The sequence below is a fragment of the Rana temporaria genome, chromosome 4, assembly GCF_905171775.1.
Source record: "Rana temporaria chromosome 4, aRanTem1.1, whole genome shotgun sequence".
In the NCBI taxonomy this organism is placed as follows: domain Eukaryota; kingdom Metazoa; phylum Chordata; class Amphibia; order Anura; family Ranidae; genus Rana; species Rana temporaria.
Genome location: NC_053492.1, coordinates 462964332 through 462992107, shown reverse-complemented (window position 1 = coordinate 462992107; position 27776 = coordinate 462964332). Strand labels below are relative to the sequence as shown.

General features: G+C 44.0%; 1 protein-coding gene across 1 annotated transcript in view; it reads left to right on the top strand.

Annotated features, from left to right (window-relative positions):
• The window catches only part of TRMT6 (tRNA methyltransferase 6), an 84540-nt gene that overhangs the window by 22971 nt on the left and 33793 nt on the right, over positions 1-27776 (top strand). Inside the window, exons 5-7 of the mRNA XM_040351690.1 lie at positions 9530-9613; positions 18057-18181; positions 25561-25937. Coding sequence (XP_040207624.1) covers positions 9530-9613; positions 18057-18181; positions 25561-25937 — 586 coding nt within the window. The remainder of the gene's footprint in view (positions 1-9529; positions 9614-18056; positions 18182-25560; positions 25938-27776) is intronic.

Sequence of the window (27776 nt, the reverse complement as noted above, 5' to 3'; positions counted from 1 at the left end):
AAATTGGAACACAACTGCGCAACCATCAAAGATGATTTGGTCTCCACATGCTCTATATCGGGGTTCTCCAAACTTTTCAAACAAAGGGCCAGTTTATTGTCCTTCAGACTTTAGGGGTGCCAGATCGTGGCCAGCGGAAGCAGAAAATGTCCCATGCCCGGCATCGGTGAGAATAAATATGACCTCAGGGTTGATGGACAATAGGAGGAGGAGTAGTGCCCCTAATTAGTGGGAGGAATAGTATCCCATGATTGGTATCGGTGGAAGAAATAGTGCCCCATTGTTGGTGTCGGTGAGAGGAATAGTGCCTCATGTCAGTGGGAGTAATAGACCTCCAAGGGCCAGATTAATGCTAGCAAAGGGCTACATTTGGCCCTTGGGCCGTAGTTTAAAGATCCCTGCTCTATATGATCTAAAAAAAGGAAACGAAAGGTGCAGTATGCAAAATTGAATAAAGTGCACAAAGGGTTACATTTTGCATTTTACATTTATTGGCACCTTTCTTTTCCTATTTTATATCTTCAGAGTTGCTTCTTCTCTAACCAAAGTGCTGCCAGAAGTTCCATCTCATCATCATCATCCCTCTGACCAGCTATCCACCTCCACCAGAGCGCCCTTATTTCCTCTGTTCTATATGGTCTAGATCGGGGGGTCGACAATCTGTGGATCATGACCTATCTGATACCGGGCAGGTGATGGTTAGATCAGCGTTTCTCAATTCCAGTCCTCAAGACGCCCCAACAGGTCATGTTTTCAGGCTTTCCATTATTTTGCACAGGTGATTTGATCAGTTTCACTGCCTTAGCAGTTACCACAGCCATTTCATCTGAGGGAAATCCTGAAAACATGACCTGTTGGGGCGCCTCAAGGACTGGAGTTGAGAAACACTGGGTTAGATCACGTCCCTTAGTTGGAGATCCTGGAGAGGAGGGGTGGCATTTAGTGGAACTGATGGCTATATTTTCCTCCCTGCAGCAGCTGAATGCCCGCTTCTCCTCCTCCCCCTCTCTTCGGCATTCAGCTGCTGCAGGGAGAAAAATGCAGCATCGTTTCCACAAAATGCCAAACCCCCCCCCCCGACTGCCAGCTCCTCTTCAGGTTCCTGTTTCTTCTGTCCACTGCCCTATTGACACTGTCTACTTCTCTGCTGACTAACAGTAGGCTAGTTTTATATTTTTACAGTGACGTTTGGTTTACTATATTTTTCTACGTTTTCCTTACTATTTAGTTAGGCCTTGCTATTTAAATTCTTTAAAAAAAAAAAAAAAAGGCATTAAAGGGTTTGTAAAGGAATTTTTATTTTTATCTTAATAGCTTCCTTTACCTTAATGCAGTGCTGTTTTCATGTCCTCATTGTTCATTTTTGCTCTCAAGTTGCTGTAATTCTTCTCTGATCTCCACACTTCCTGGTTGTCTGTTTCCTGATAACCACAGTGCTGGGAGCTTTCTCTCTGTTGTCACTAATCAAGGAGGTGTGATTACTGTGTGTCTAAAACCCCTCAGCACCAATACGTTTAGTTTTACAAACCATCACTGCCCTGTATTGGCTCTGTGGCTCAGTACATCACAGAACCAGGAAACAACATGCAAAAACGAAACTAGAAACTGAAGGTACATTATATGATTCATTTTTATCTGTTTTTAATCATTTTTAAAAGGAACCGGTTAACTATTATGTCTCTATACCCTGTAAACGGTAATTTCAGCAAAAAAAAAAAAAAATTCCTTTACAACTCCTTTAACCACTTCCATACCGGGTACTTACGCAGCTTCCCGCCCAAGCCAATTTTCAGCTTTCAGCACTGTCGCACTTTGAATGGCAATTGCGCGGTCATGCTACACTGTACCCAAACAAAATTGGCGTCCTTTTTTTCCCCACAAATAGAGCTTTCTTTTGGTGGTATTCGATCACCTCTGCGATTTTTTTTTTTTTTGCGCAACAACTAAAAAAAGGCTGAAAATTTGGAAAAAAAATTACGTTTTTATTTTTTTCTGTTAATTTTTTTGTAAATAAGTTTTCTCTTTCAATTACGGGCACTGATATGGCGGCACTAATGGGCACCGATGAGATGGCACTGATGGACATCGATGAGGTAGTACTGACGGGCACAGATGAGGTGGCACTGATTGGCGGCGCTGGTATGCGACACTGATGGGCACACATAGGCGGCACTGATGGGCACACATAGGCGGCACTGATGGGCACACATAGGCGGCACTGATGGGCACACATAGGCGGCACTGATGGGCACACATAGGCGGCACTGATGGGCACACATAGGCGGCACTGATGGGCACACATAGGCGGCACTGATGGGCACACATAGGCGGCACTGATGGGCACACATAGGCGGCACTGATGGGCACTCATGGGCGGCACTGATGGATACTTATGGGTGGCACAGATGGGCACTGATAGGTGGGCACTGGGCATGGATGGGCACTGTGGGGTGGCACTGATGGACACTGTGGGGTGGCACTGATGGACACTGGGGTGGCGCTGATGGACACTGGGGTGGCAGCACTGATTTTTGCCAGGTTGCCAGTCAGTGCCCATTTGTGGGCACTGACTGGCATCTTTTTTTTTTCTTTATGCTTTTTTTTTTATTTATTTTTTAGACTTTTTTTTTTTCTGTAATTTTTTTTTTTTTTTTCCCACCCTGGTGCTCCAGGGTGGGCATCCCTGGTGGTCCAGTGTGGCGATCCGAGGGGGGGCTGCGCTGATAAACAATCAGCGCTAACCCCCCCTGTCAGGAGAGCCACCGATCGGCTCTCCTATACTCGCGTCTGTCACATCTTCCTGTTTACATCGTGATCAGCCGTGGTTGGACACGGCTGATCACGTGGTAAAGAGTCTCCGCCGGAGACTCTTTACCGAGATCGGAGATGCAGGGTGTCAGACTGACACCCCGCATCACCGATCGCCGCGATGCGCGCCCCCACGGGCGCGCGCGGCATGAAATCCTGCAGGACGTTCTAGAACGTCCTGTCAGGATTTCATAACCACTTCCCGGACGTAAATCGGCCATAGGCCGGGCGGGAAGTGGTTAAGCCCCGGTGGCCTTTGATCCCTTTTCATGCTGTTCATGTAAATCTCCACCTTTCAAATATTGCCTACCACTGGCCTAGATCATGGCTCTACATAATCCAAGTTATAAATTGAAGCGAAACTTCACTCTTAATCAGCATGAACTATTTTTAATCCGTCTGCTGCTAGCATTAGTAAATAGATGGGAAAGTTTTTTTATTTTATTTTATTTTTTTCCATATCTTCAGTTACTTCCTGGTTTCCAGGCCTAGGCAAATGGTGCCCTACACCACAAGAGTCTTCAGGAGGGGCTTTCTCAGCTAAGCACACACTCGGGCAGATGCATTCCAGGAAGTAAATGCTGCATGAATCATCTGCCCTTACGCAAGATGGCCACAGCTAGAAATGCTTAAGGCTGGGCTCACACTAGTGCGGTGCGAATTTCAGCTCTTCTCTTCAGAGAGATGAGAGAAGTGTTCAGCAGATCCATTGCGTTTTAGCTGCAGATTAGCTGCGAATTTGGAGACCTGGGAGAGGGGAGGGGGAGGGGGGAAGTGTATTGAGCTGAATGAGAGAAATACTGAAGAGAAATTAACACATCTGCGATTCAGCTGCGTACCCATACAATGCCTAAAAAAACGCACACGGTTTTCCGACAATGCACAGTGCGAATGCATCGCACATATGTGAACCAGCCTCATTGAAAACCATGTATTTTGAAATGTTCTGCTAAATGGATGCGGTTTAAGCCGCACTCAATTCGCATAGGTGTGAACCCGGCCTAAAGGAGAAGTATAGCCCAAGCTTGTTTGGCTGTACTTGTTTCATGGATAACAGGAGTGCCATTCGTTTTGCACTCCTATGACCCGTTTTTAGCGCTGAAGTCCGCTCTCTGCTGACGTCGCAGAAGTCGGTCCAGGCACCGCATCATCACGACAGTGGAAGTCGGGATCTGCCACGTGCCTGGACCGACACCCGGCTCAGGCTCTCGGCAAGCCACTGAGCGCTTGCACCAGCCGCCCTCTCCACAGCCCATCGTTCCAATGAGCGAGGAGGGTGCAGAGAGCTGTGGCTGAGAGCAGCTCTCTGCTCATGGAGTTGTCAGAACCTAGCGATCGGCGATGTTCGATCGCTCAGGTTTTCAGTGCAGAGGCACCGGGGGACAGGTGCAGCATCGGATTGATGCTTCATCCACCCAGGTAAGTATAAAACTGCAAAAAAGCCCAAACCAATACGTCTCTTTTAAGGATAATTTTTCATTAGTCAAGTTGAGCCTCAACTCCAAAGCAGCAAGCGCAACAGAAATGTATACATGCCATAAATATTAATATCCATGCAATCCAATCTCAGGCCGTAAATGGTGGTAAAGAAGGAAACTGGGTGTAGGATTTCCTTCTGCCCCAAAGCCATAAGCAATTATCCTATTCAGCAGAGGTATTAGTCACCCACAGTTTACCTGTTGTCCTCTAAAGACCTTTTCATGAAATGCGTCAGTGTTTGGTGTTTTGGTTAATGCTTCAATAGACTGTTTCCTGTTCATAAATAGAAATCTCTAAGATTACCAGCTGACATTTTTTTTCCATATCTTCAATTGGTATTAATGGAAAGTCAGCTGCTGTTTTGCAGGAAAATATTCCACAATGTTATAAATGAATGATGACTTGATTCTTCACTAATCCTCCAACTCAGATATTCCTAAAGTAGACTAATCCTAAAAATGTCTCCTCCCACTTCCTAACCTTTATACTGACCAACCTGTGTATAAAAGATATACTGTGTATGTATGTGTGTATATATATATATATATATATATATATATATATATATGTGTGTGTGTGTGTGTGTGTGTGTGTGTGTGTGTGTGTGTGTGTGTATATGTATATATATATGTATATATATATATATATATATATATATATATATATATATATATATATATATATATATATATATATATATATGTATGTGTATATATAATCTATCTTGCCTATTTTCAGCCCACTCCAGTTATGTGATCCAGCGCACACACACACACACACACATATATATATATATATATATATATATATATATATATATATATATATATATATATATATATATATATATATATACATATATACATATACATATACACATACACATACACATACACATACACATACACATACACATACACATACATATACACATACATATACACATACATATACACATACATATACACATACATACACACACACATACACACATACACACCTTAGTTTGAGAGTAACTTGATTTGAGAGCGTTTTGCAAGACAAGCAAAATGTAAGACATTTTGACTTGATATACAAGTAGTGTCATGTCACAATTCAGTATAAAAGAGGTGCCTCTAAGTGTAGCAATATATTGCTAAATGTTGTACCTTCATTAACCACTTAAGGACCGGACCAATATGCTGCTACATGACCCAAGGGGTTTTTACAATTCGGCACTGCGTCGCTTTAACAGACAATTGCGCGGTCATGCGACGTGGCCCCCAAACAAAATTGGCGTCCTTTTTTCCCCACAAATAGAGCTTTCTTTTGGTGGTATTTGATCACCTCTGCGGTTTTTATTTTTTGCGCTATAAACAAAAATAGAGCGTCAATTTTGAAAAAAATGCAATATTTTTTACTTTTTGCTATAATAAATATCCCCCAAAAACATATATAAATAAAAAAAATTTCCTCAGTTTAGGCCGATACATATTCTTCTACCTATTTTTGGTAAATAAAATCGCAATAAGCGTTTATCGGTTGGTTTGCGCAAAATGTATAGCGTTTACAAAACAGGGGATAGTTTTATTGCATTTTTATAAATTATTTTATTTTTTATTTTTTTACTACTAATGGCGGTGATCAGCGTTTTTTTTCGTGACTGCGACATTATGGCGGACACTTCGGAAAATTTTGACACATTTTTGGGACCATTGTCATTTTCACAGCAAAAAATGCATTTAAATTGCATTGTTTATTGTGAAAATGACAGTTGCAGTTTGGGAGTTAACCACAGGGACGCGCTGTAGGGGTTAGGGTTCACCTAGTGTGTGTTTACAACAGTAGGTGGGTGTGGCTGTAGGTCTGACGTCATCGATCGAGTCTCCCTATAAAAGGGATCACTCGATCGATGCAGCGCCACAGTGAAGCACGGGGAAGCCGTGTTTACATACGGCTCTCCCCGTTCTTCAGCTCCAGGGAGCGATCGCGATGGGGCGGCTATAAACGAATAGCCGCGCCGTCGTCCCGGATCGCTCCCCGAGGGAATCCGGCCGCCGCATGTAGCGCGGGGGGGGGGGGTCCCGATCGGACCCCCGACCCGCAAAAAGGCAGGGACGTACAGGTACGCCAATGTGCCTGTACGTGCCATTCTGCCGACGTATATGTACATGTGGTTAAATGTAACCATATTGCTACACTTAGAGGGGCCTCTCTTCTCTTTTATAATCTGCAGCTCCTGCTGGATTTTGCTTCTAATCCCCTTTTGGAGGCTGCCATTAGTGGATGGACAATTTTATGATTACACAAGCTGGTCACGTTGCTATAAAAAAAAAAAAAATTATGGGCTATAAATTGAAGGACTTATGAATAAATGGTTGTGAAACGAATCATTTTGAGTTTCCATTATTTTTTATGGGGAAATTCGATTTGATATACAAGCTTTGTATTACAAGCATGTTTCTGGAACGAATTATGCTCACAATTCAAGGTTTTAAAATTAAAATTAAAAAATGTGTGTGTGTGTGTATTATTATAAAAAAAATGTTGTTTGTCTTGCAAAACGCTCTCAAATCAAGTTACGCTCAAACCAAGGTTTTAATAATAAAATAAAAAATATATATAATTTTTTTGTGGGGGATTAGGGTTAGCGATTTATTGATCTACAATTTGTTTAGTTGATCATTTTTATTTCATTATTGCAGAAAGACTCATGAAAGCACTAAAAAACAAGCAAATTGCAATTTTTAATGCATTTCTATGGGGGAAAAGTCTTAACCACTTCCCGACCGCCGCATGTAGATATACGTCGGCAGAATGGCACGGACAGGCACATCAACGTACCTGTACGTGCCTGCCTAGACGTGGGTCTAGGCAGGCACAATTCGGCACTGCATCGCTTTAACTGACAATTGCGCGGTCGTGCGACGTGGCTCCCAAACAAAATTGGCGTACTTTTTTTTCCCCACAAATCGAGCTTTCTTTTGGTGGTATTTGATAACCTCTGCAGTTTTTATTTTTTACGCTATAAACAAAAATTGAGCGAGAATTGTGAAAAATCAATATTTTTTGCTATAATAAATATCGCCCAAAAATATATATATATATATAAAAAAAAAAAAAATTTCCTCAGTTTTAGGCCGATACGTATTTTTCTACATATTTTTGGTATAAAAAAAAATCGCAATAAGCGTTAATCGATTGGTTTGTGCAAAATGTATAGTGTTTACAGAATAGGGGATAGTTTTATTGCATTTTTATTAATAATTTTTTTTTTTTTTTTTACTACTAATGGCGGCGATCAGCTTTTTTTTTTTTTTCGTGACTACAACATTATGGCCGACACATCAGACAATTTTGACAAATTTTTGGGACCATTGTCATTTTCACAGCAAAAATTGCTATAAAAATGCACTGATTACTATGAAAATGACAATTGCAGTTTGGGAGTTAACCACTAGGGGGCGCTGAAGGGGTTAAGTGTGACCTCATATGTTTCTAACTGTAGGGGGGCGGGGCTGGACGTGTGACGTCATTGATCGCCTTTCCCTATATCAGGGAACAGACGATCACTGACATTGCCACAACAAAGAACAGGGAAGGGGTGTTTACACACACCTCTCCCCGTTCTTCAGCTCCAGGGACCAATCGTGGGACTCCAGCGGCGATCGGGTTCCGCGGCCACGGAGCTTCGGACCGGGTCGCGGGCAGGTTCCGCGGCCACGGAGCTTCGGACCGGGTCGCGGGCCCACGGCTGGGCCATTCTGCCGACGTATATCGGCGTCGGGCGATCCTTAAGTGGTTAATTGCTCCCCAATCATTCCAGAAATCATTGCAAACACTTGCCTTATATCCTCCAGCTCATGTTGCGGCCGTATCCATCATATGTGTGGGCATGTGAAGCCCAGTTCCTTTTTCTTCCTGGTTTTCAGGGAGAGGTGCATGCTGGGCGTTTTTTTTTTTTTTTTTTGGCACAGTAATGCCCAGAGACGTAGGAGGAGGGAGGTAGGAGGAGGTAGCAGGAGGTAGCGGGGTCTTAGGACAGGAAGTTGAGCCACCTAGGACTAGGAACTAGGCAGATTATGAAATTTGCCTAGTAACACTGGAGAAGAGGAGAATAGGGGGGATATGATCCACATGTACAAATATATAAGGGGTCCATATAGTGAACTTGGTGTTGAGTTTTTCACTTTACGTTCAACACTGAGGACAAGGGGACACTCTTTACGTCTAGAGGAAAAGAGATTTCATCTCCAAATTCGGAAAGGTTTCTTCACAGTAAGAGCTGTGAAAATGTGGAACAGACTCCCTCCAGAGGTGGTTCTGGCCAGCTCAGTAGATTGCTTTAAGAAAGGCCTGGATTCTTTCCTAAATGTACAGAATATAACTGAGTACTAAGATTTGTAGGTAAAGTTGATCCGGGGAAAATGCGATTGCCTCTCGGGGGAACAGGAAGGAATTTTTCTACCTGCTGGGTCAACTGTGGGTATGGCGTTGGGTATATGGGATTGTACTATGTTTGTTTTTTATTCTGTTTTTTTTATTTTTTTTATGGTTGAACTGGATGGACTTTTGTCTTTTTTTTTTCAACCTGAATTAACTATGTAACAGGCATATTTGCATACTCCATAGTGTGTTTGCACTGTTAAAAATGTAATATCTTTTAGGGATATTCAGGTGAACAAAAATACAACGGAAAATTAAGAGGGGAGGAGGGGGGCGGGGGAGGGAGGGGAAAAGAACTTGAATAAATGTATGACATTGAAAGGATTATATTATATGAGTAATTGGAAAAGATAATATGAAGGGTTTATATTTATGTAATCTGTTTTTGTATATGATGGGGGAAAAAAATCTTATAAAGAATGAAAGTTAAAAAAAAAAAAATATGTAAAAGCCAGATAGAAGCAAGTAAAATTGTATTTTTATTTGTTTTATTTTTTTTTTACATTAAAGGCAAGCTGTAAATAGAAAGTTCATTTTTAGGGTGGAACTCCACTTTAAATGATGCATTGAACTTGTTACTAATAAAGGCTTGGAAGATCCCCCATCTACTTTCTATATGAGCAAAGGTGAATTGGGGTGAACCTGCACTAAACAGGTCTTCTCCTCTCGGCCTCCATATAGTGAATAAATCTCCTTTTTGGAATATGTTCATTACATGTAGATGAAACCAGTTAGTTTCTTATTCTAGTTCATATTTGTGCCTTGTTCTTTAAAAAAAAAAAAAAAAATAAGTAACATGGTTTTCTTCAATCTCCAGATACGATCCAAATATCTCGATTTTAAAGCCATCTTCGAGGATCCTTGCTATGATGTATTATGCGAGAGAGCCAGGAAAAATCTGGTAAGGGGCCTGTGATTTCTGCTATTGTAATGAGGAAAGGGATGGTCGGCACTCAGAATGCTATTTATTTTATCAAATACATGAACAATGCTGTAAATCCGCATTCACCCGGTTTTCCATTTCTGGTATTGTGCCTGAGAAAAAAGAGCATTCTTGATAAAGAGTCAGGTAATTGGTAGAGCATTGTGTTTGCTTGAGGTTTTTGTGTACATTGTTTGCTGAAAAAAATGGATCTTTTGTACAGCTAGCCATTGTACACAATATATGTGTAGTAACTGCAAAGTCGGCTCATGCAAGCACTATGGTTCCAGCTGTCTGTTTGTGAACTACACAAATATACATTTTCACAAAGTCTGTTTTTAGATCCTTTTTGCCAGATGTTACACTGAAGTACATTTACAGGGGTTTTTGGCTGGGCGGTGGCGAGGGGGTAAGCTCACGTGCTGGTTGCTGCCTTGCTTGCCAGTGCCCATCAATGCTGACCACTAAACTCGCCTACCTGACAGACTGACCTACCTGACATACATACATTGACCTACATACACTGACAGTAGTGACATACATTCATTGAACTACCTGACCTACACTGACGGTAGTGACATGCATGCATTGACGTACACTGACCTACATATACTGACAGTAGTGACATACATGCATTGAACTACCTGACATACATATACACTGGCGGTAGTGGCATGCATATACACTGGCGGTAGTGGCATGCATATACACTGGCGGTAGTGGCATACATATACAGTGCCTTGCGAAAGTATTCGGCCCCCTTGAACTTTGCGACCTTTTGCCACATTTCAGGCTTCAAACATAAAGATATAAAACTGTAATTTTTTTTTTAAGAATCAACAACAAGTGGGACACAATCATGAAGTGGAACGAAATTTATTGGATATTTCAAACTTTTTTTAACAAATAAAAAAACTGAAAAATTGGGCGTGCAAAATTATTCAGCCCCCTTAAGTTAATACTTTGTAGCACCGCCTTTTGCTGCGATTACAGCTGTAAGTCGCTTGGGGTAGGCCTCTATCAGTTTTGCACATCGAGAGACTGACATTTTTGCCCATCCCTCCTTGCAAAACAGCTCGAGCTCAGTGAGGTTGGATGGAGAGCGTTTGTGAACAGCAGTTTTCAGTTCTTTCCACAGATTCTCGATTGGATTCAGGTCTGGACTTTGACTTGGCCATTCTAACACCTGGATATGTTTATTTGTGAACCATTCCATTGTAGATGTTGCTTTATGTTTTGGATCATTGTCTTGTTGGAAGACAAATATCCGTCCCAGTCTAGGGTCTTTTGCAGACTCCATCAGGTTTTCTTCCAGAATGGCCCTGTATTTGGCTCCATCTATCTTCCCATCAATTTTAACCATCTTCCCTGTCCCTGCTGAAGAAAAGCAGGCCCAAACCATGATGCTGCCACCACCATGTTTCACAGTGGGGATGGTTCAGGGGGATGAGCTGTGTTGCTTTTACGCCAAGCAAAGTTTTGCATTGTTGCCAAAAAGTTCGATTTTGGTTTCATCTGACCAGAGCACCTTCTTCCACATGTTTGGTGTGTCTCCCAGGTAGCTTGTGGCAAACTTTAAACGACACTTTTTATGGATATCTTTAAGAAATGGCTTTCTTCTTGCCACTCTTTCATAAAGGCCAGATTTGTGCAGTATACGACTGATTGTTGTCCTATGGACAGAGTCTCCCACCTCAGCTGTAGATCTCTGCAGTTCATCCAGAGTGATCATGGGCCTCTTGGCTGCATCTCTGATCAGTCTTCTCCTTGGATGAGCTGAAAGTTTAGAGGGACGGCCAGGTCTTCGTAGATTTGCAGTGGTCTGATACTCCTTCCATTTCAATATTATCGCTTGCACAGTGCTCCTTGGGATGTTTAAAGCTTGGGAAATCTTTTTGTATCCAAATCCGGCTTTAAACTTCTCCACAACAGTATCTCGGACCTGCCTGGTGTGTTCCTTGTTCTTCATGATGCTCTCTGCCCTTTAAACGGACCTCTGAGACTATCACAGTGCAGGTGCATTTATACGGAGACTTGATTACACACAGGTGGATTCTATTTATCATCATTAGTCATTTAGGTCAACATTGGATCATTCAGAGATCCTCACTGAACTTCCGGAGAGAGTTTTCTGCACTGAAAGGAAAGGGGCTGAATAATTTTGCACTCCCAATTTTTCAGTTTTTTATTTGTTAAAGTTTGAAATATCCAATAAATTTCGTTCCACTTCATGATTGTGTCCCACTTGTTGTTGATTCTTAAAACAAAATTACAGTTTTATATCTTTATGTTTCGAAGCCTGAAATGTGGCAAAAGGTCACAAATTTCAAGGGGGCCGAATACTTTCGCAAGGCACTGTACACTGGCGGTAGTGGCATACATATACACTGGCGGTAGTGGCATACATATACACTGGCGGTAGTGGCATACATATACACTGGCGGTAGTGGCATACATATACACTGGCGGTAGTGGCATACATATACACTGGCGGTAGTGGCATACATATACACTGGCGGTAGTGGCATACATATACACTGGCGGTAGTGGCATACATATACACTGGCGGTAGTGACATGCATATACACTGACCTACCTAACCAGGAGACAGACTTAATGTGTCCTGCAGCTCAGCTAAGCTGTAGTGTGCGGTGAGTGGCGCGCCCATCTTCATCACAGCAGGCAGCCAGAAGAGGAGAGGAGAGCCGAGTGGGTATCGGGGATCCCCTAGTGATGTGGCGCGGAGGCCGCATTGTAATTCTTCCCTTCTGGAGCTTGCAGCGGCTATGATGGACGTCGCACATCCTGCGGTCCCGGCATTGGACCAGTTGGACGTCCATCATAGGCGTTGCAGGCTCCAGAAGGCGCGACCTGCTATGTCACTCGGCGGCGCTCGGGACCAGATCTGTCCCCACTCTGCGTCAGCGCTCGGGAGCCAGGGCTAACAATACAATGGTGCATGCCTGAGACTCAGGGCTTTTCGGGGCTCCAGCCTCCAGCGCCACCGCACAGGACTGATGGTATCGCTCATCTTTTCTTCTACGGGCAAGGTTTTTTCTGGATGCCCCAAACAATTGGAAAGGTTATTCAGAGAAAATGACCTCCACCCCAGTCCTCAGCAGTCCAATCCCTGTACATTTGGCTGAATATTATCAGTCTGTTCCTGATGTTTTTCCTCTAGAGAAGTGGCTTTTTTACTGCCCTTCTTGACACCAGGCCGTCCTCCAAAAGTCTTTGCCTCCCTGTGCATGCCGATGGACTCGGACCTACCTTCTGCCATTGCTGAGCAAGCTCTGCACTGGTGGAGCCCCGATCCCGCAGCTGAATTGACTGTAGGAGAGGGTCCTGGCACTTTGCTGTACTTTCTTGGGTGCCCTGAATCACAAATGCATTGGTTCACATACAACTCTAAAACATAATTACTGTTTTATGGTTTCAAGTTTATTTTCATTGCAATTCATCTAATCACTCTTCATAACATTCTGCAATTTATGCAAATTGACATAAAACTGAAGCAACAGACTTTGTGAAAATTTTATATTTGTGTCATTCTCAAAACTATTGGCCACGGCAGCATATTTATATACAGGGGGTCCCCTACTTTCAAACATCCGACTTTCAAACATCCGACTTGCAAACGGAAGGAGACAACAGAAAGTGAGAGCAAATCTACCCCTAGGAAGGGAAATTCTCTCCTGTAAGGGTTAATATGGGAAAACGGTGTCTCCTCTCCACTGATGCTTTATCACCAATCCTTGTTTCACTAAAAACACAAAATTTACAAAATCCATTTGTCATTGGGACAGAAAGTGAGGTGCAATCTTCTGAACAGATGCACACAGACAGCAAAACAAATGTTACAGGGGTGATAACCCTTCTCTGTTTTCCGAAAAGCTTAAAGCGGGGGTTCACCCAAAAACACCACTATGTACCATCCAAACGAGCATACTAGCGTGAGCTACAGTATGCCTTTTTTTTTTTTTTTTTTGCGCTGTACTTACGGTTTAATCCGTAACTTTCGTTTCAGACCCCCCGCGGGGAAAGGCGTTCCTATGAAGAGGGGAACATGATTGACGGCCGGCTATGGCGCGTCACACGTTCCGAAAATAGCCGGAGTAGGGCTCGGCTCTTCACGGCGCTATACGGCGCCTGCTCACAGACTAGGAGCTGACTGCGCAGGCGCGGTATATGTCCGCGTCCTATTTCGGCTTTTTTCAGGAAGGTGTGACGTGCCATAGCAGGACGTCAATCATGTTCCCCTCTTCATAGTAACGCCCATTTCCCCGCCGGAGTCTGAAACGAAAGTTATGGATTAAACCGTAAGTACAGCGCAAAAAAAAAAGCATACTGTAGCTGACACTAGTATGCTCGTTTGGATGGTAGATAAAGACATTTTTTTTTTTAGGGTGAACCACCGCTTTAAAAATAGATTTTTTTGGCTGGAGCCACACTTTAAAAATGTATCTGTTCAAAATTACAAACAGATTCAACTTGAGAACAAACCTACAGTCCCTGTCATGGTGGGTTTTTTTTTAAGTGCCCTAAGAATTTGTACATGTAGCGCTCACACCCGAGGGAGCTGCTGGTTATAGATTGGGTGGCATGTTACCTCTGTGACTCCGCCATCTAGGGTAGTTGATGAGAGCCAAACAATGGAATGTCCACACAGCAGGTGTCTTTTTCTTGTGCTTTTATTTTACCCAACACAGTAAACGGTAAAACTTGAGGTAGATAGCAAAGATGTATGAGGAGAAGGAATAGCGGATTCAGACCTAACGATAACGGAAACAGTCCTGCTTCCAACGATACTTTACTTTCGTCGCCACTACAGCCGGAGTGGGTATAGTGTACCCGGACAGGCCTCTCACACCGACCTGGCAGCCAGAGTATCACTCGGAACTTTGAGGGAAGATATCTCTGCCACAGACCCTCCCTAGAACTTAGAACATGGTGACAATCCTCCTTGGTAGAATTTGCGCTTGAATCTTCCTCAGGTAGTTTTCAGTTAGGTTACCGACTGACAGGTGGCTAACCTCCAACCTTTTCAGTGTCCGGTTACCTTGATCCCCGATGGATTGTTGAAGCCCTATTGGATTGCCTGCCTCTCTTGGCTCCCCTCAGGCGGACTCCCCACCGAACAGCTATCCTGCTTGAGATCTTCTTAGAATTGGGGACCCAGTTGGTTACTGGGCCCCCGCCACAGCTTCAAATGCTCCGGGCCAACATGGTCCCGGAACCAGGAACACCGCGTGGCACGCATACCCCGTCCTGGTAGGCCATCTCGCTTGGCAGCCGTGATGTGTGATCACCCTGAAGGTGGGTGCCACACCAGGAACAAGACCCCTGCCTTAATGGCGTCTGCCCCAGAAGTACCTTCTCCCAGCATGCCCCGCGAGAGAAACTCCCTCACCATTGGCTGCTGGCAAAAGGCACCCCAGCCTGGGCTCCACTGGCGCCACCTGTCGCCCGGGGTGGTATAGCACCCCGGGAACAATAGAATGGACCCACAGCACAGCCCAGCTGAAACGGAGACCCTTTGAAGAATTGCAATCAGAGTCAATTACACTCTGATTGTCCCTTAACTTTTAATAGCACCGGTACTTGGAAGCAATGCCGATCCTGACCTCCCTGGGGCCCTAAGCAAAATGACATGGCACATTAAAAATGAGAATCGAGGGGCGCTGACGACAGTGACATATCACATTAAAGAAAGCTGAGAAGCGGGGGGGTGTTCTGCTGTCGTTAATGACTCAGCCAGCGAGTTTAGAAGTGGGGTGAGGGTGCAAAAATTACTTCCCACCAGGCGGGGACTCTAGTAATTTGGGGGCTTTTTGCAGCTTTGCGGGGCCCTAAGCAGCTTGCATAGTGAGCCTATAGCGAGGATCGGCCCTGCTTGGAAGTACACAGGCGCTACATACAGTTGAGATGGTTTTGTGCTGCTCAGAGCAACAACGTGGCAGCTTCTTGGTGCACTGTACCTTCCAGATTTGGGGGGCACTCCAGAAGCATAATATAGTAATGAGCTGCAGCTGCTTATTTCATTTTCCTGTAGTCATCTTAAAGTGGTAGTGAAGTCTTCAAAAAAACAGCCCCCCCCCCCCCAAGTTAATGGCATGCATCGTATACTAGCACATTATTAAAAACCTCCAGCAGTGTACACAGATGGTATACAGAACGCCCCGCAGAAATATAATTTCCTGCTTTTGTGAATGGCACTAAGATAGAAGTTAGATTTTTGGCATCCCCTGGGCCAAACATTTCATCTTTGATGAGATGCTTCTATCGAGATGCAGCTGCTGCCACATTTAGAACTTTGCAAATGCAACAGCTGACTGATAACTGTTATACAGTCGCTCCCATTCACATTCACTTTGCACATGGACACAAACAAACAGCTATTTCTTCAGGATAGAAACGGGTAGAAAACCTGCAGCAAAATTAGCTTAAAGGGGTTGTAAAGGAATTTTTTTTTTTTTCCCCTAAACATCTTCCTTTACCTCAGTGCAGTCCTCCTTCACTTACCTCATCCTTCCATTTTGCTTTTAAATGTCCTTATTTCTTCTGAGAAATCCTCACTTCCTGTTCTTCTGTCTGTAAGGCCTCGTACACACGATGGGTTAACCAGAGGACAACGGTCTGATGGACCGTTTTCATCGTTCAAAACCGATCGTGTGTGGGCCCCATAGGTTATTTAACCATAGGTTAAAAAAAAGCCAACTTGCTTTAAATTTACCCGATGGATTCCTAACAGATAGGTTAAAACCGATCGTTAGTAGGCACAACCATCGGTTAAAAATCCACGCATGCTCAGAATCAAGTCGACGCATGCTTGGAAGCATTGAACTTCATTTTTTTCAGCACGTCGTTGTGTTTTACGTCACAGCGTTCTGACCCGATCGGTTATTTAACCGATGGTGTGTGGGCACGACGGACCATCAGTCAGCTTCATCGGTTAAGCGATGACAACGGTCCTTCAGACCGTTCTTATCGGATGGACTGATCGTGTGTACGTGGCTTTACTCACCACCGTAATGCGAGGCTTTCTCCCTGGTGTGGAGAAAGCCTGTTGAGGGGGCGAACAGGCAAGTCAGGACACTCTCTCTTCTTTTCAGATAGAGAAACAAGCTGTGTGTTAGTGGGCGTCCTGACACTCCTGCTCGCCCCCTCAACAGACTTTTTCCACACCAGGGAGAAAGCCTTGCATTGCTGTGTGGAGTTAGACAGAAGAACAGGAAGTGAGGATTTCTCAGAAGAAATAAGGACATTTAAAAGCAAAATGGAAGGATGAATGAGGTAAGTGAAGGAGGACTGCACTAAGGTAAGCTATTTAGGGGGGAAAAAATTCCTTTACAACCGCTTTAAAGCTGGGTTTACATATCCCCAGGGATTTGGGGATATGTAGTTCCTTCACTGGAAGTGTCAGTTCTTAGACTACAGACAGAGGTCATGCATTTTAATCTGTGCCGTGCCATGTGGCATGCCCCGTGTTTGAACACAAAAAGAAACTTCTGATGCCAGAATGTGAAGGTTTACTGTAATATAGGCTACAGTGCAACAAATGACACCATGAAAAAATACATAATCCATGTTAAAGTGGGAGTTCACCCGATTTTTTTTTTTTTTAACATTAGATTGACGCTCATTTTGTGAAGGGGAATCGGGTAGTTTTTTAAAAATCTAAGCAGTACTTGCTGTTTTAGAGAGAGATCTTCTCCGCCGCTTCCGGGTATGGTCTTCGGGACTGGGCGTTCCTATTTGATTGACAGGCTTCCGGCGGTCGCATACAGCGCGTCACGAGTAGCCGAAAGAAGCCGAACGTCGGTGCGGCTCTATACGGCGCCTGCGCACGACGTTCGGCTACTTTCGGATAATAGTGACGCGATGTATGCGACCGTCGGAAGCCTGTCAATCAAATAGGAACGCCCAGAGAAGATCTATCTCTAAAACTCTAAGTACGGCTTCGATTTTAAAAAAAACTACCTGATTCCCCTTGACAAAATGAGCATCAATCTAATGTTACAAATTCACTTTTCGGGTGAACCTCCACTTTAACCATATGCAGGCAAAAAACACAAGGTGCAGGTAGAAAGGTTTATAATGCCTTTTAAGTATAGCAAAAATAATCAACATTCTATTGAAGAGTGTGCCTGGAATGTTTAAAGCCTTTTCTCCCATAAGTCTACACAGAGCTTGGTGTTAAAATGAACCTTATTACATCGTTGGCTCGTTGTGTGATGACAGGATTTGGTACAGATCCCGGAGGAAATAACTTTTTTATAGTTGGTGCTGAATGGCTACTGTGCTTTTCAATCTACTTTGTATTTTTTTCCTCCACAATCCAAAACGAAGATCCAATATCTATCAAATGCAAATATCCCACGGAGTTGAAAACATCATAGTTTTTTTTCTTTTATCTTGCCAGCCAGCTTCGTTACGATACATTGGCACAGATGCTGACGTTGGGGAATATTCACGCGGGCAGTCGAGTGATTGTCATGGAAACCTGCGCTGGTTTAGTGCTGGGCTCTGTTATGGAGCGCATGGGAGGTAAGGCATTAAAGCAACATATATTGTACATTTAATCTGTTCAAACTTCAAAGCATTATTAAAATGGATGGAAACCAAAGCCATAGTTGGCCTTCACACCGCTTGCCGTAAGCAATTGTAAACGCTCTAACTTCATAACATTTACATGCTAAAAGCTTTGTATCATTTATTTATATATATATATATATATATATATATATATATATATATATATATATATATATATATATATATATATATATATATATATACAGGGCTTTTTTTCAGGGGGAACTTGGGGGAACTCAGTTCCACCACCTCTGGCTCAGACCCTTTGGTGCCTGCTCACCACAATCACTTGTAAACACAGAAGTCTGGTTTCTGTGTTTACAAGTGACAGCTCTGCACTCTGTGTTTAACCCCCTGAACTCTGCACTCTGTGTGTAATGCAATCCTGGTAGTTAATGCCCCTTTAAGACCCTTCTACTGTTTGTGAAATCTGAACGGGGTTGTGGTTGAGTTCCTGCACCTATTTTCTGAGAAAAAAAGCTCTGTATATATATATATATATATATATATATATATACATACACACACACACACACACACACTTTGTTGTTGCTTTGTTCGTCAGCAGCCAGTCTTGTCTACTTGCATACAATGCAGAGACAAGGTCCTCTAAGGTCCCAGGGGACACGTGCCAATCTGCTCAAGATATATGAACAGAAATCCCCCCACAAAACCGCTGAGCATTAACTTTGCATGCTTACCCGCTAAGCATAAATTACACCTCCTCCCAGTACAAATGTGCTCCCCTGCTGAAATCCTTCTAAGCCCATATCTTTAACCCCTCAAATCCCCCCCCACCCCCAAAAAAATCAAGAACAAATCCTCTACCCCTAAAATGCCCCCTCCTGGCACACATATTCTCCCCCAGTTCAAATCCCTCCCTCAGCACAGAGTCATGCTTAATCCCTCCCTATTGGCACAAATCCTCATCCCTTCCATCCCCCCCTCCCAATACAAATTTCCCTAAATGACTACTCTTGGCACCCCTCCCCAAAATTTGACCCTTTTAGAACAATACCTACCCCCTGCCGCCCTACAAATTCCCCCTCTCAACACAAATCCCCTCACCCCCAATCTCCTTGTTGTGCGCCCCCCCCCCCTTTCAGCTCGCATGATACCACAGTGCCCAGGGCAACCGCTCCTTTAGCCTCCCCTTAGCCTCCCCTTGTCCTGGCCTTGCTTGCATACACTTCCAGCAATGGTTGCATGGCATTTCTTAGAGCAGGTGTTCTGTAGGTGTGAACAGTGGACCAGGCTTGCAAATGTGTTTTTAAATGGCTACTTGCAGTCTCCATCGGAAACCCATAAGATAGGGTCTACGTTTATAGATATTGAAAAACATTAAACCTGTTGAAGAAGAACTTAAAGCAGATCTTCACCCAAAAGAGCAAGTTCTACTTTTTATGGCCTCCTCCCTCGCTCCTGGTAAAGAAATTGCACTTTTGAGAGCAGGTACCTGATTTTGACAGGTATCCACTCCAATCGCCTAGGCCAGGGGTCTTCAAACTCCGGCCCATGGGCTGGATGTGGCCCTTTCATTGTCTTTTATTCTGCCCTTGGGGCACCATTTTTTCCACTTATGGGGCACTATTTCTCCATCTGACATCACTGTAATGTATTTTTTTTTATTTTTTATTTTTTTACTAGCACTGATCACCAAGCCTATGGCATTGTTTACTCCCACCAATGCCAGGGCATTTTCTATACTCTCGTTAGCCACAGTTCGGGCCCCCCTAATATTTGAAGGGCAGTAAACTGGCCCTTTGTTTCAAAAGTTTGGAGACCCCTGGCCCAGGCGATTGGAAGTTCTCACCCTCCCCCCCATCTTCACGAATATTGCAACAGCTGGCATTTTATTCTCCAGGGCCTCTGCTTTCAGACAATGTATAATGTTTAGGGGTTCTAAGTAATTTTCTACACCGTCGTATCTCCTACCTGAATCCGGCCCTAGATGTGCAAAGTTAGTAGAGACAAATCCCAACAGGCTAAAGGCTGGAAATAAAGCAAAAGGTGATTCAATAAAATCCTGACACAAGGGGGCGATCCTTTTTCCAACTCAGTGATTTCTGTTTTTGAATTGCTATTTTTTTGCTGACATATTGGTGTAAGGTCTTTCAATTGGATGTTATAAGTTGCACTAAGTAAACACAGCTGGATGAAACAACTGTGTCGGTCTTCATTTCAGGCTGCACAGCAACAAAATGTGATTATTTTCTTTACCCACTGTATACCTTTTTAATGTCTGTGTTTATCATATTTACACTATTAACAAGCACTCAACATCCATTTGTTGTTTTTTTGTTTTGTTTTAATTGTACAGGTGCTAAAGCATTTTAGAAAAATATACTGACCATTTTTGTCACATAAGTGGAAGGTTTTCTAACGTTCCAACAATGTTCTTTTTTTTTTTTTTTTACAAGTGCCTCTTGTTTTGAGCACATTTACAATTCGGAAATGGATTTGGAAGTCTGACTATCCTAGCCCGGCGCTCCCCTTCTTTTGTAATATTGATATTGCCTGCGTCAGCCCTTTCATTGATGGCCATGTTCAGAGCCGAGTTAAATCTCTGTGTCTCTAAGTAAATATACAGCCTGGAGCCAGGATGAGTCGTGTTGTAGAGGTGTTGGAACACAATAGGACACAAAGCATTATTGTTTTTCCTTTTGTTGTTGATATTCGTAGAGAACACAACCATGGCAGGGTCCTATGACGTTCATAAATTATGGAATGATTGTGTAGGTTATACACAGGGATATAATGGCCTTGTCCCTCCCCTGGTTTGCAGGGTTTATGTAAAGAAAATTGACACTGTAAAATGTACAGACCTTGATGGATCACTAGAGAAATAAAAGACTCCGTCATAATTTCAGGTATTTGGTTTAAAAGAGGCCTCCTTTTCCAAGGAGACCCTGTTGTGTCACTAGATCAAAACGTCAGATGTATCTGGGAACCTCCCCGCTTTGCTTTTGAGGATGTGATTTATGAGGCTCGATGCACCACATGTGTTGGGGAATGCCCCCCGGATCAAGGGGTTTTGGCATGGGGTCTTTTCGATGCTTGTTGTTCAGTCGTTTAGTTGTGTCCGACTCTTCGTGACCACATAGACCATAGCACGCTAAGCTTTTCTGTCCTTCACTAGCTCCCGGAGCTTTCTTAACTTCATGTTCATTGTTTCGATGATGGTATCCCTCCATCTTGTTTTCAGTCTCCTTTTTCCTTCCATGTTTCCCCAGCATCAGGGTCTTTTCCAATGAGTTCAGCAACTTACACAGCAGCCCCAAATATGTTTACTTAACGATGAACCCATCAAGGATATTCCACGATATTCACAAAGACGGATATTCTTAAATTTCTTGGCAGCCACAATTGCTATCGACGGAGCGTGGAGAAATCCCACGGGTTCTTGGCATAGGTTAAAAGGAAAGTTTTGTGGATCATGGTCTAAATTTCTGGGATAATCAATGACACCTCTACATATTTTGATTAAACATGGGACCCGTGGGCCCATTAGCTTTTTAATCAAATGCAATTTCCAACTGAAGTAGATCCAGTGTTGGGTAGAGAGCTCCAGGTCTGATTCTTCTTTTCTTCGCTCTACTTTCTCTCTTATGCACTTTGACTGCCTCATCCTCTGCTTTTCAACAGGGGTCTGATGACCCCTTGTCCTCAACAGGACTATGTCTGATGTCAATGCTTCATCTGTCCATAACCAGCACTATCCAAGAGCCATTTGGCTCACCCAGTCACCAGCCGTACTTCAGTGTAGGGTGAACGACAACATCAAACTGCCTTTTATTCCAGCATATGTTACAACAGATATTCAACTCTGAGACATTTCCCCCCACCCTTGGATTCAGGGTGGGTTAAACTGTCCAATGACAATAGACACACAAGTCCGCTGTATTCAAACTTCTCATCAGTAAACAGTCTTATCAGGGGACTGCTGGAGGAGTCCCCCCACCCTCTTTCCTCACAGCGAACACACTTGCACATCCCATAATATTAGAGGCAGACGGCCACAATAGAATAAGAGTACAGTCACACCCCAAACGATCACAGCAAAGAGTACACAACCAAATGAGACTGTGTGTGTATATGTATGTGTGTGTGTGTGTGTATATGTATATGTGTGTATATATATATCACACCACACACCCCATTCCAATGTGGCTGTACAGTAGTCCGATTAGTACAGATTAGACTGCATGTCCAGATCACCCTATGCCCCTATTAGAGACACTGGGTGATTTACACATTAGAGCGCCTGGGAAGCTGGACACACAATTTCCAGCGTTCTCCAAGGTAAGCTAAGTTGCACAAACTCCCCACCCAAAGTGACTCCTGTCACAAGGGGTATTACACAGCCCTGGCCAAAAGTTCAGTGTTTAGATCTTTTTGTCAGATGTTACTATAGTATAGTATACTGTAGTATAATTACAAGCATTTCATAAGTGTCAAAGGCTTTTATTGACAATTATATTAAGTTTATGCAGAGTCAAAATTTCAAGAGCTTCATCGTTGAACGTCCCGTTCAGCCACCCTGCTGGGTATATCCCCTGCTGGGTATATCTTGTCTCGCTGCCAGGATATTGGTGGTATTGTGGCATCCGTTCCAAAGCAAGGCTTGGTGTGCAGAGGAGGACAGCGTGCAGTGATGAATGTGGCCGATATGCAACCCGATTCAGAACGTGCGTACTGCGAATGGCCCAGCAGTCACGCTTTTTTTTTTTTCAGCTGTCTGACGGCTTGAAAAAGGAGCGTAACTGCACAGTACGCACAGTTTTAAAATGCGTTGCATACCAGTAACATTACGGCGCACGGCCCTCGTCGGCGCCCCAAGCCTCGCTTTGGAACTGATTCCATCATACAGCCGACTTCCTGACAGCGAGACACAATGATATACCTGGTGGCTGAATGGGACATTCACAGATGGGAGCCCTTTGGGAAATTCTCCTTTTATTACAGATGTGCCTATTTTATTTTGTCTTCTGTACGCTTTTCAAGTGCACCTTACTTTAAAACGGCCTTTGTTATCCCAAGGGTACCTTTATGTTGAAAAGGTTAATTTTCTTGTCTCTGGAACCGCTGCTAAAAATGACTAGCTACAACTCATGATACATTAATGTGATTATCAGTGGGAAGAATGCTCCTTACTCTTGTGGCCCAGCTGCATTGTTGGGTTTGGTATCTCTCATCTCATCTTCCTCTTCACAATACCCCACAGATTCTCTATGGGGTTTAGGTCAGGCGAGTTTGCTGGCCAATCAAGCACAGTGATACCATAATCAATAAACCAGGTAATGGTAGTTTGGGTAGGTGTCAAGTACTGCTGAAAAATGAAATCTGCATTTCCATAAAGCTGGTCAGCAGAAGGAAGCATGAAGTGCTCTAGAATCTCCTGGTAGACGGCTGTGCTGACTTTGGACTTGATAAAACACAGTGGCCCAACACCAGCAGATGACATGGCTCCCTAAATCAAGGTCCCATAGTCTGGAGGAAGAGTGAAGAAAATCCACGTTTCATGAGGTCCAGTGTGAAGTTTCCACGGTCCGTGATTTTTGGTGTTGGTCCACTGTGTTTTATCAAGTCCAAAGTCAGCGCAGCCTTCTACCATGAAATCTAGAGCACTTCATGCTTCCCTCTGCTGACCAGCTTTATGGAGATGCTGATTTTGTTTTCCAGCAGAACTTGGCATCGCCCACACTGCAAAAAGTACCAATACCTGGTTTAATGATCATGGTATTACTGTAAGAAAAGAAATGGCTGCACATCGAGGTATTCCGATTGCCTTTTATTGTTCAAAGTGATAACACCAAAGACAACAACACGAGGTCACGTAGAAGCGTTTCACACAAACATCTTGTGCTTAATCATTACCAATCATTTGGTAATGATTAAGCACAAGATGTTTGTGTGAAACGCGTCTACGTGACCTTGTGTTGTTGTCTTTGGTGTTATCACTTTGAACAATAAAAGGCAATCGGAATACCTCGATGTGCAGCCATTTCTTTTCTTGCAAGTTTCCCATGGAGGCGGGCCGGGGCTGGCACTCTACGAGATATTCCACCTCAGGTTACCATCATCAACACCTGGAGCAGCGGCTCTTTTTCTTTGTATATGGTATTACTGTGCTTGATTGGCCAGCAAACTCGCCTGACCTAAACCCCATAGAGAATCTGTGGGGTATTGTCAAGAGGAAGATCAAACACCAGACCCAACACGACTAAAACGTTTAATTCTTTAACCACTTCCCGCCCGGTCAATATACAATTGACGTCCGGGAAGTGGTTGTAAAATCCTGACTGGACGTCTATTGACGTCCTGCAGGATTTCATGCCGTGGGGGAGCACGGTGATCGGTGGTGCGGGGTGTCAGTCTGACACCCTGTATCTCCGATTTCGGTAAAGAGCCTCCGGCGGTGGCTCTTTACCACGTAATCAGCCGTGTCCAACCACGGCTGATCACGATGTAAACAGGAAGAGCAGTTGATCGGCTCTTCCTCACTCGCGTCTGACAGACGTGAGTAGAGGAGAGCCGATCAGCAGCTCTCCTGACGGGGGTTCGCGCTGATTGTTTATCAGCGCAGCCCCCCCTCGGATGGCAACACTGGACCACCAGGGAGTGCCCCCCAGTTGCCAAATGGGGCAAAAAAAAAACGAACAATTGATGCCAATCGGTGCCCACAAATGGGCACTGACTGGTAACATGGGCACTGACTGTAATGATGGCCAGCAATGCCATCAGTGCCACCTTAGTGCCCATCTATGCCCAGTGCCGCCTATGAGTGCCCATCAGTGCCGCCTATGAATGCACATCAGTGCAGCATACCAGCGCCGCCTATCAGTGCCGCCTATCGGTGCCCATAATTGAAGCAAACGTATTTACAAAAAAAATTACAGAAAAAATAAATACACATTTTTCAAAAATGTTGGTCGTTTTTTAGTTGCGCAAAAAATAAAAATGGCAGAGGTGATCAAATGCCACCAAAAGAAAGCTTTATTTGTGGGAACAAAATGATAAAAATTTCATTTGGGTAGCATGACCGCGCAATTGTCATTCAAATTGCGACAGTGCTGAAAGCTGAAAATTGGCCTGGGCAGGAAGGTGCAGGAAGTGGTTAACTGTGTATTCCCCCTTGGCTCCTGATTTCTGGCTACTGAGGTCCACAATATTTTAGTATGTCCATTTTCTTACACAATAATGGCCCATTGTCCTCCACCCTAAATAAACGCATTTTCTGTGGCCATATCCTTGCTAATTTACATCGAAAAATGCTAAAACCTAATTTCAAAAATTTAAATTTCCTGTTTTTTTTTTTTTTCTCTCCCAAGGATATGGATCTGTTATCCAGATGTACCCAGGCACTGGACCTGTTAGAGCTGCAACAGATTGCTTTGGTTTTCCCAAATCTTTCTCGGAATCCCTGTATGAGTTTCCTCTCAGTAAGGTGGAGAGCCTGATCTCTGGGACTTTCTCTGGCCACAGCCGTGTTTCTGCACAGCGGGACTCTGTACAAGGTGGTGATGAGGAAAGCAATGGATCAACTGCCGAAAAAAAAGAACCTGCCCAGGACGTTGCTGAAGAGACTTGTCCTGTCACAGAACCTGAAGGCTCGGCAGACTCTAGCCAGCCGGAGACCCAAGAGGAGATGGAAGTCTCTGGTGAGGAGAGCAATGAGAGAGACCAGAATCCCGAAAAGAAACAGATTGTAAGTGCCAGCCTGCCGCAATGGACAGGGTTTCTTTTACAAACAGAATAGCCTTAAAAGTGATACTATCTATTTAACCACCTAAAACGACTTTTTTTCCGCCAAAAAAAAAATATTAAAAGCCAGCAGCTACAAATACTGCAGCTGCTGACTTTTAATATTAGGACACTTACCTGTCCTGGAGTCCAGCGGCGTCCGCAGCAGAGGACGAGCGATCGCTCGTCGCTCTGCTGCTCCCCCTCCATCCACGCTGAGGGAACCAGGAAGTGAAGCGCTGCGGCTTCACTGCCCGGTTCCCTACGGCGCGAGTCGCGCCGCGCCCGCAGATTGGCTCCCACTGTGTGCTGGGAGCCGAGTGTTCCCAGCACACAACGGGGGGGGCGACGGGATGTGACGGAATGCCCGTCTTTTGCCCGTGAATGCCGGGCCAGAAGTGGGTGCAAATACCTGTCTTTAGACAGGTATCTGCACCCCCCTCCCCCCTGAAAGGTGTCAAATGTGACACCGGAGGGGGGGCGGGTTCCGATCAGCGGGACTTCACTTTAGGGTGGAGAACCGCTTTAAGACCCGTACCATTATGCACGTTAAGGACCCTGCCCCTTTTTGCGATTCGGCACTGCGTCGCTTTAACTGACAATTGCACGGTCGTGCGACGTGGCTCCCAAACAAAATTGACGTCCTTTTTTCCCACAAATAGAGCTTTCTTTTGGTGGTATTTGATCGCCTCTACGTTTTTTTTTTTGCGCTATAAACAAAAAAAGAGCGACAATTTTGAAAAAAAATCTTTTTTTTTTCATTTTGCTATAATATCCCCAAAAATATATAAAAAAAAATTCCTCAGTTTAGGCCAATACGTAATCTTCTATACATTAAAAAAATTGCAATAAGCGTTTATCGATATTTTTTACATTTTGCTATAATAAATATCCCCAAAAAAGATGTTTTATTTTTTTTTATTTTTTTTTTTTAGGTCGAGACGTAGTCTTCTACATATTTTTGGCAAAAAAATTGCAATAAGCGTTTATCGATTGGTTTGCGCAAAATTTATAGCGTTTACAAAATAGGGGATAGTTTATGCCATTTTTTATTAATATTACACACACCTCTCCCCATTCTTCAGCTCCGCTGACCGATCGTGGGACACCGGCGGCGATCGGGTCCCGCGGGCGCGGTCACAGAGCTTTGGACCGGGTCGCGAGCGCACCGCCGGCGGCGTGCTCACGTCCTTACGGCTGGGCCTTGAAGAGACACGTACAGGTACATAATTGTGCCCAGCCCTGCCATTCTGCAGACGTATATCGGCGTGAAGGGGTCCTTAAGTGGTTAAAGCTGAGCTTTAACCCCACAAAAATCCGTGGTGCATGCACATCCCTAAATTTATTTGTAGAATCAAAGGTTTTTGTGTAACCTACTTTATTTTTTATTTTTTTTCCTTCCCTCTCTCTTCCTGGTTTTTAATAGGCACTGGTAACAGTCGGGGGCCTCACAGAAGCCCTCTGGGAAGGCTACATCACCAGTGATTTCTAGGAAGATGATGCCTGTTTTGGCTCATGCGCTAGTTGTACATGGCGCATGAGCGAGATCAGGCGCTAACATCAGCAATGGGCTGGCACGCAATAGGGAAGAGGCCAACCACCAATGACACCATTTTCAAAAACGGTGTGGAGCTTAATTGCCTGCCGACCAGCCGCCATTGTTATACTGCGGCAGGTTGGCACGGCGTCACAAATCGTCATAGGTGTAAGTCAGCCGCTTTAAGGCTCCATTCACATCTAGCGGACGAAATCGCGGCGTTTTGTCACCGCAAATCGCTGTAAAAATAGCGGCGTTTTGTACCGC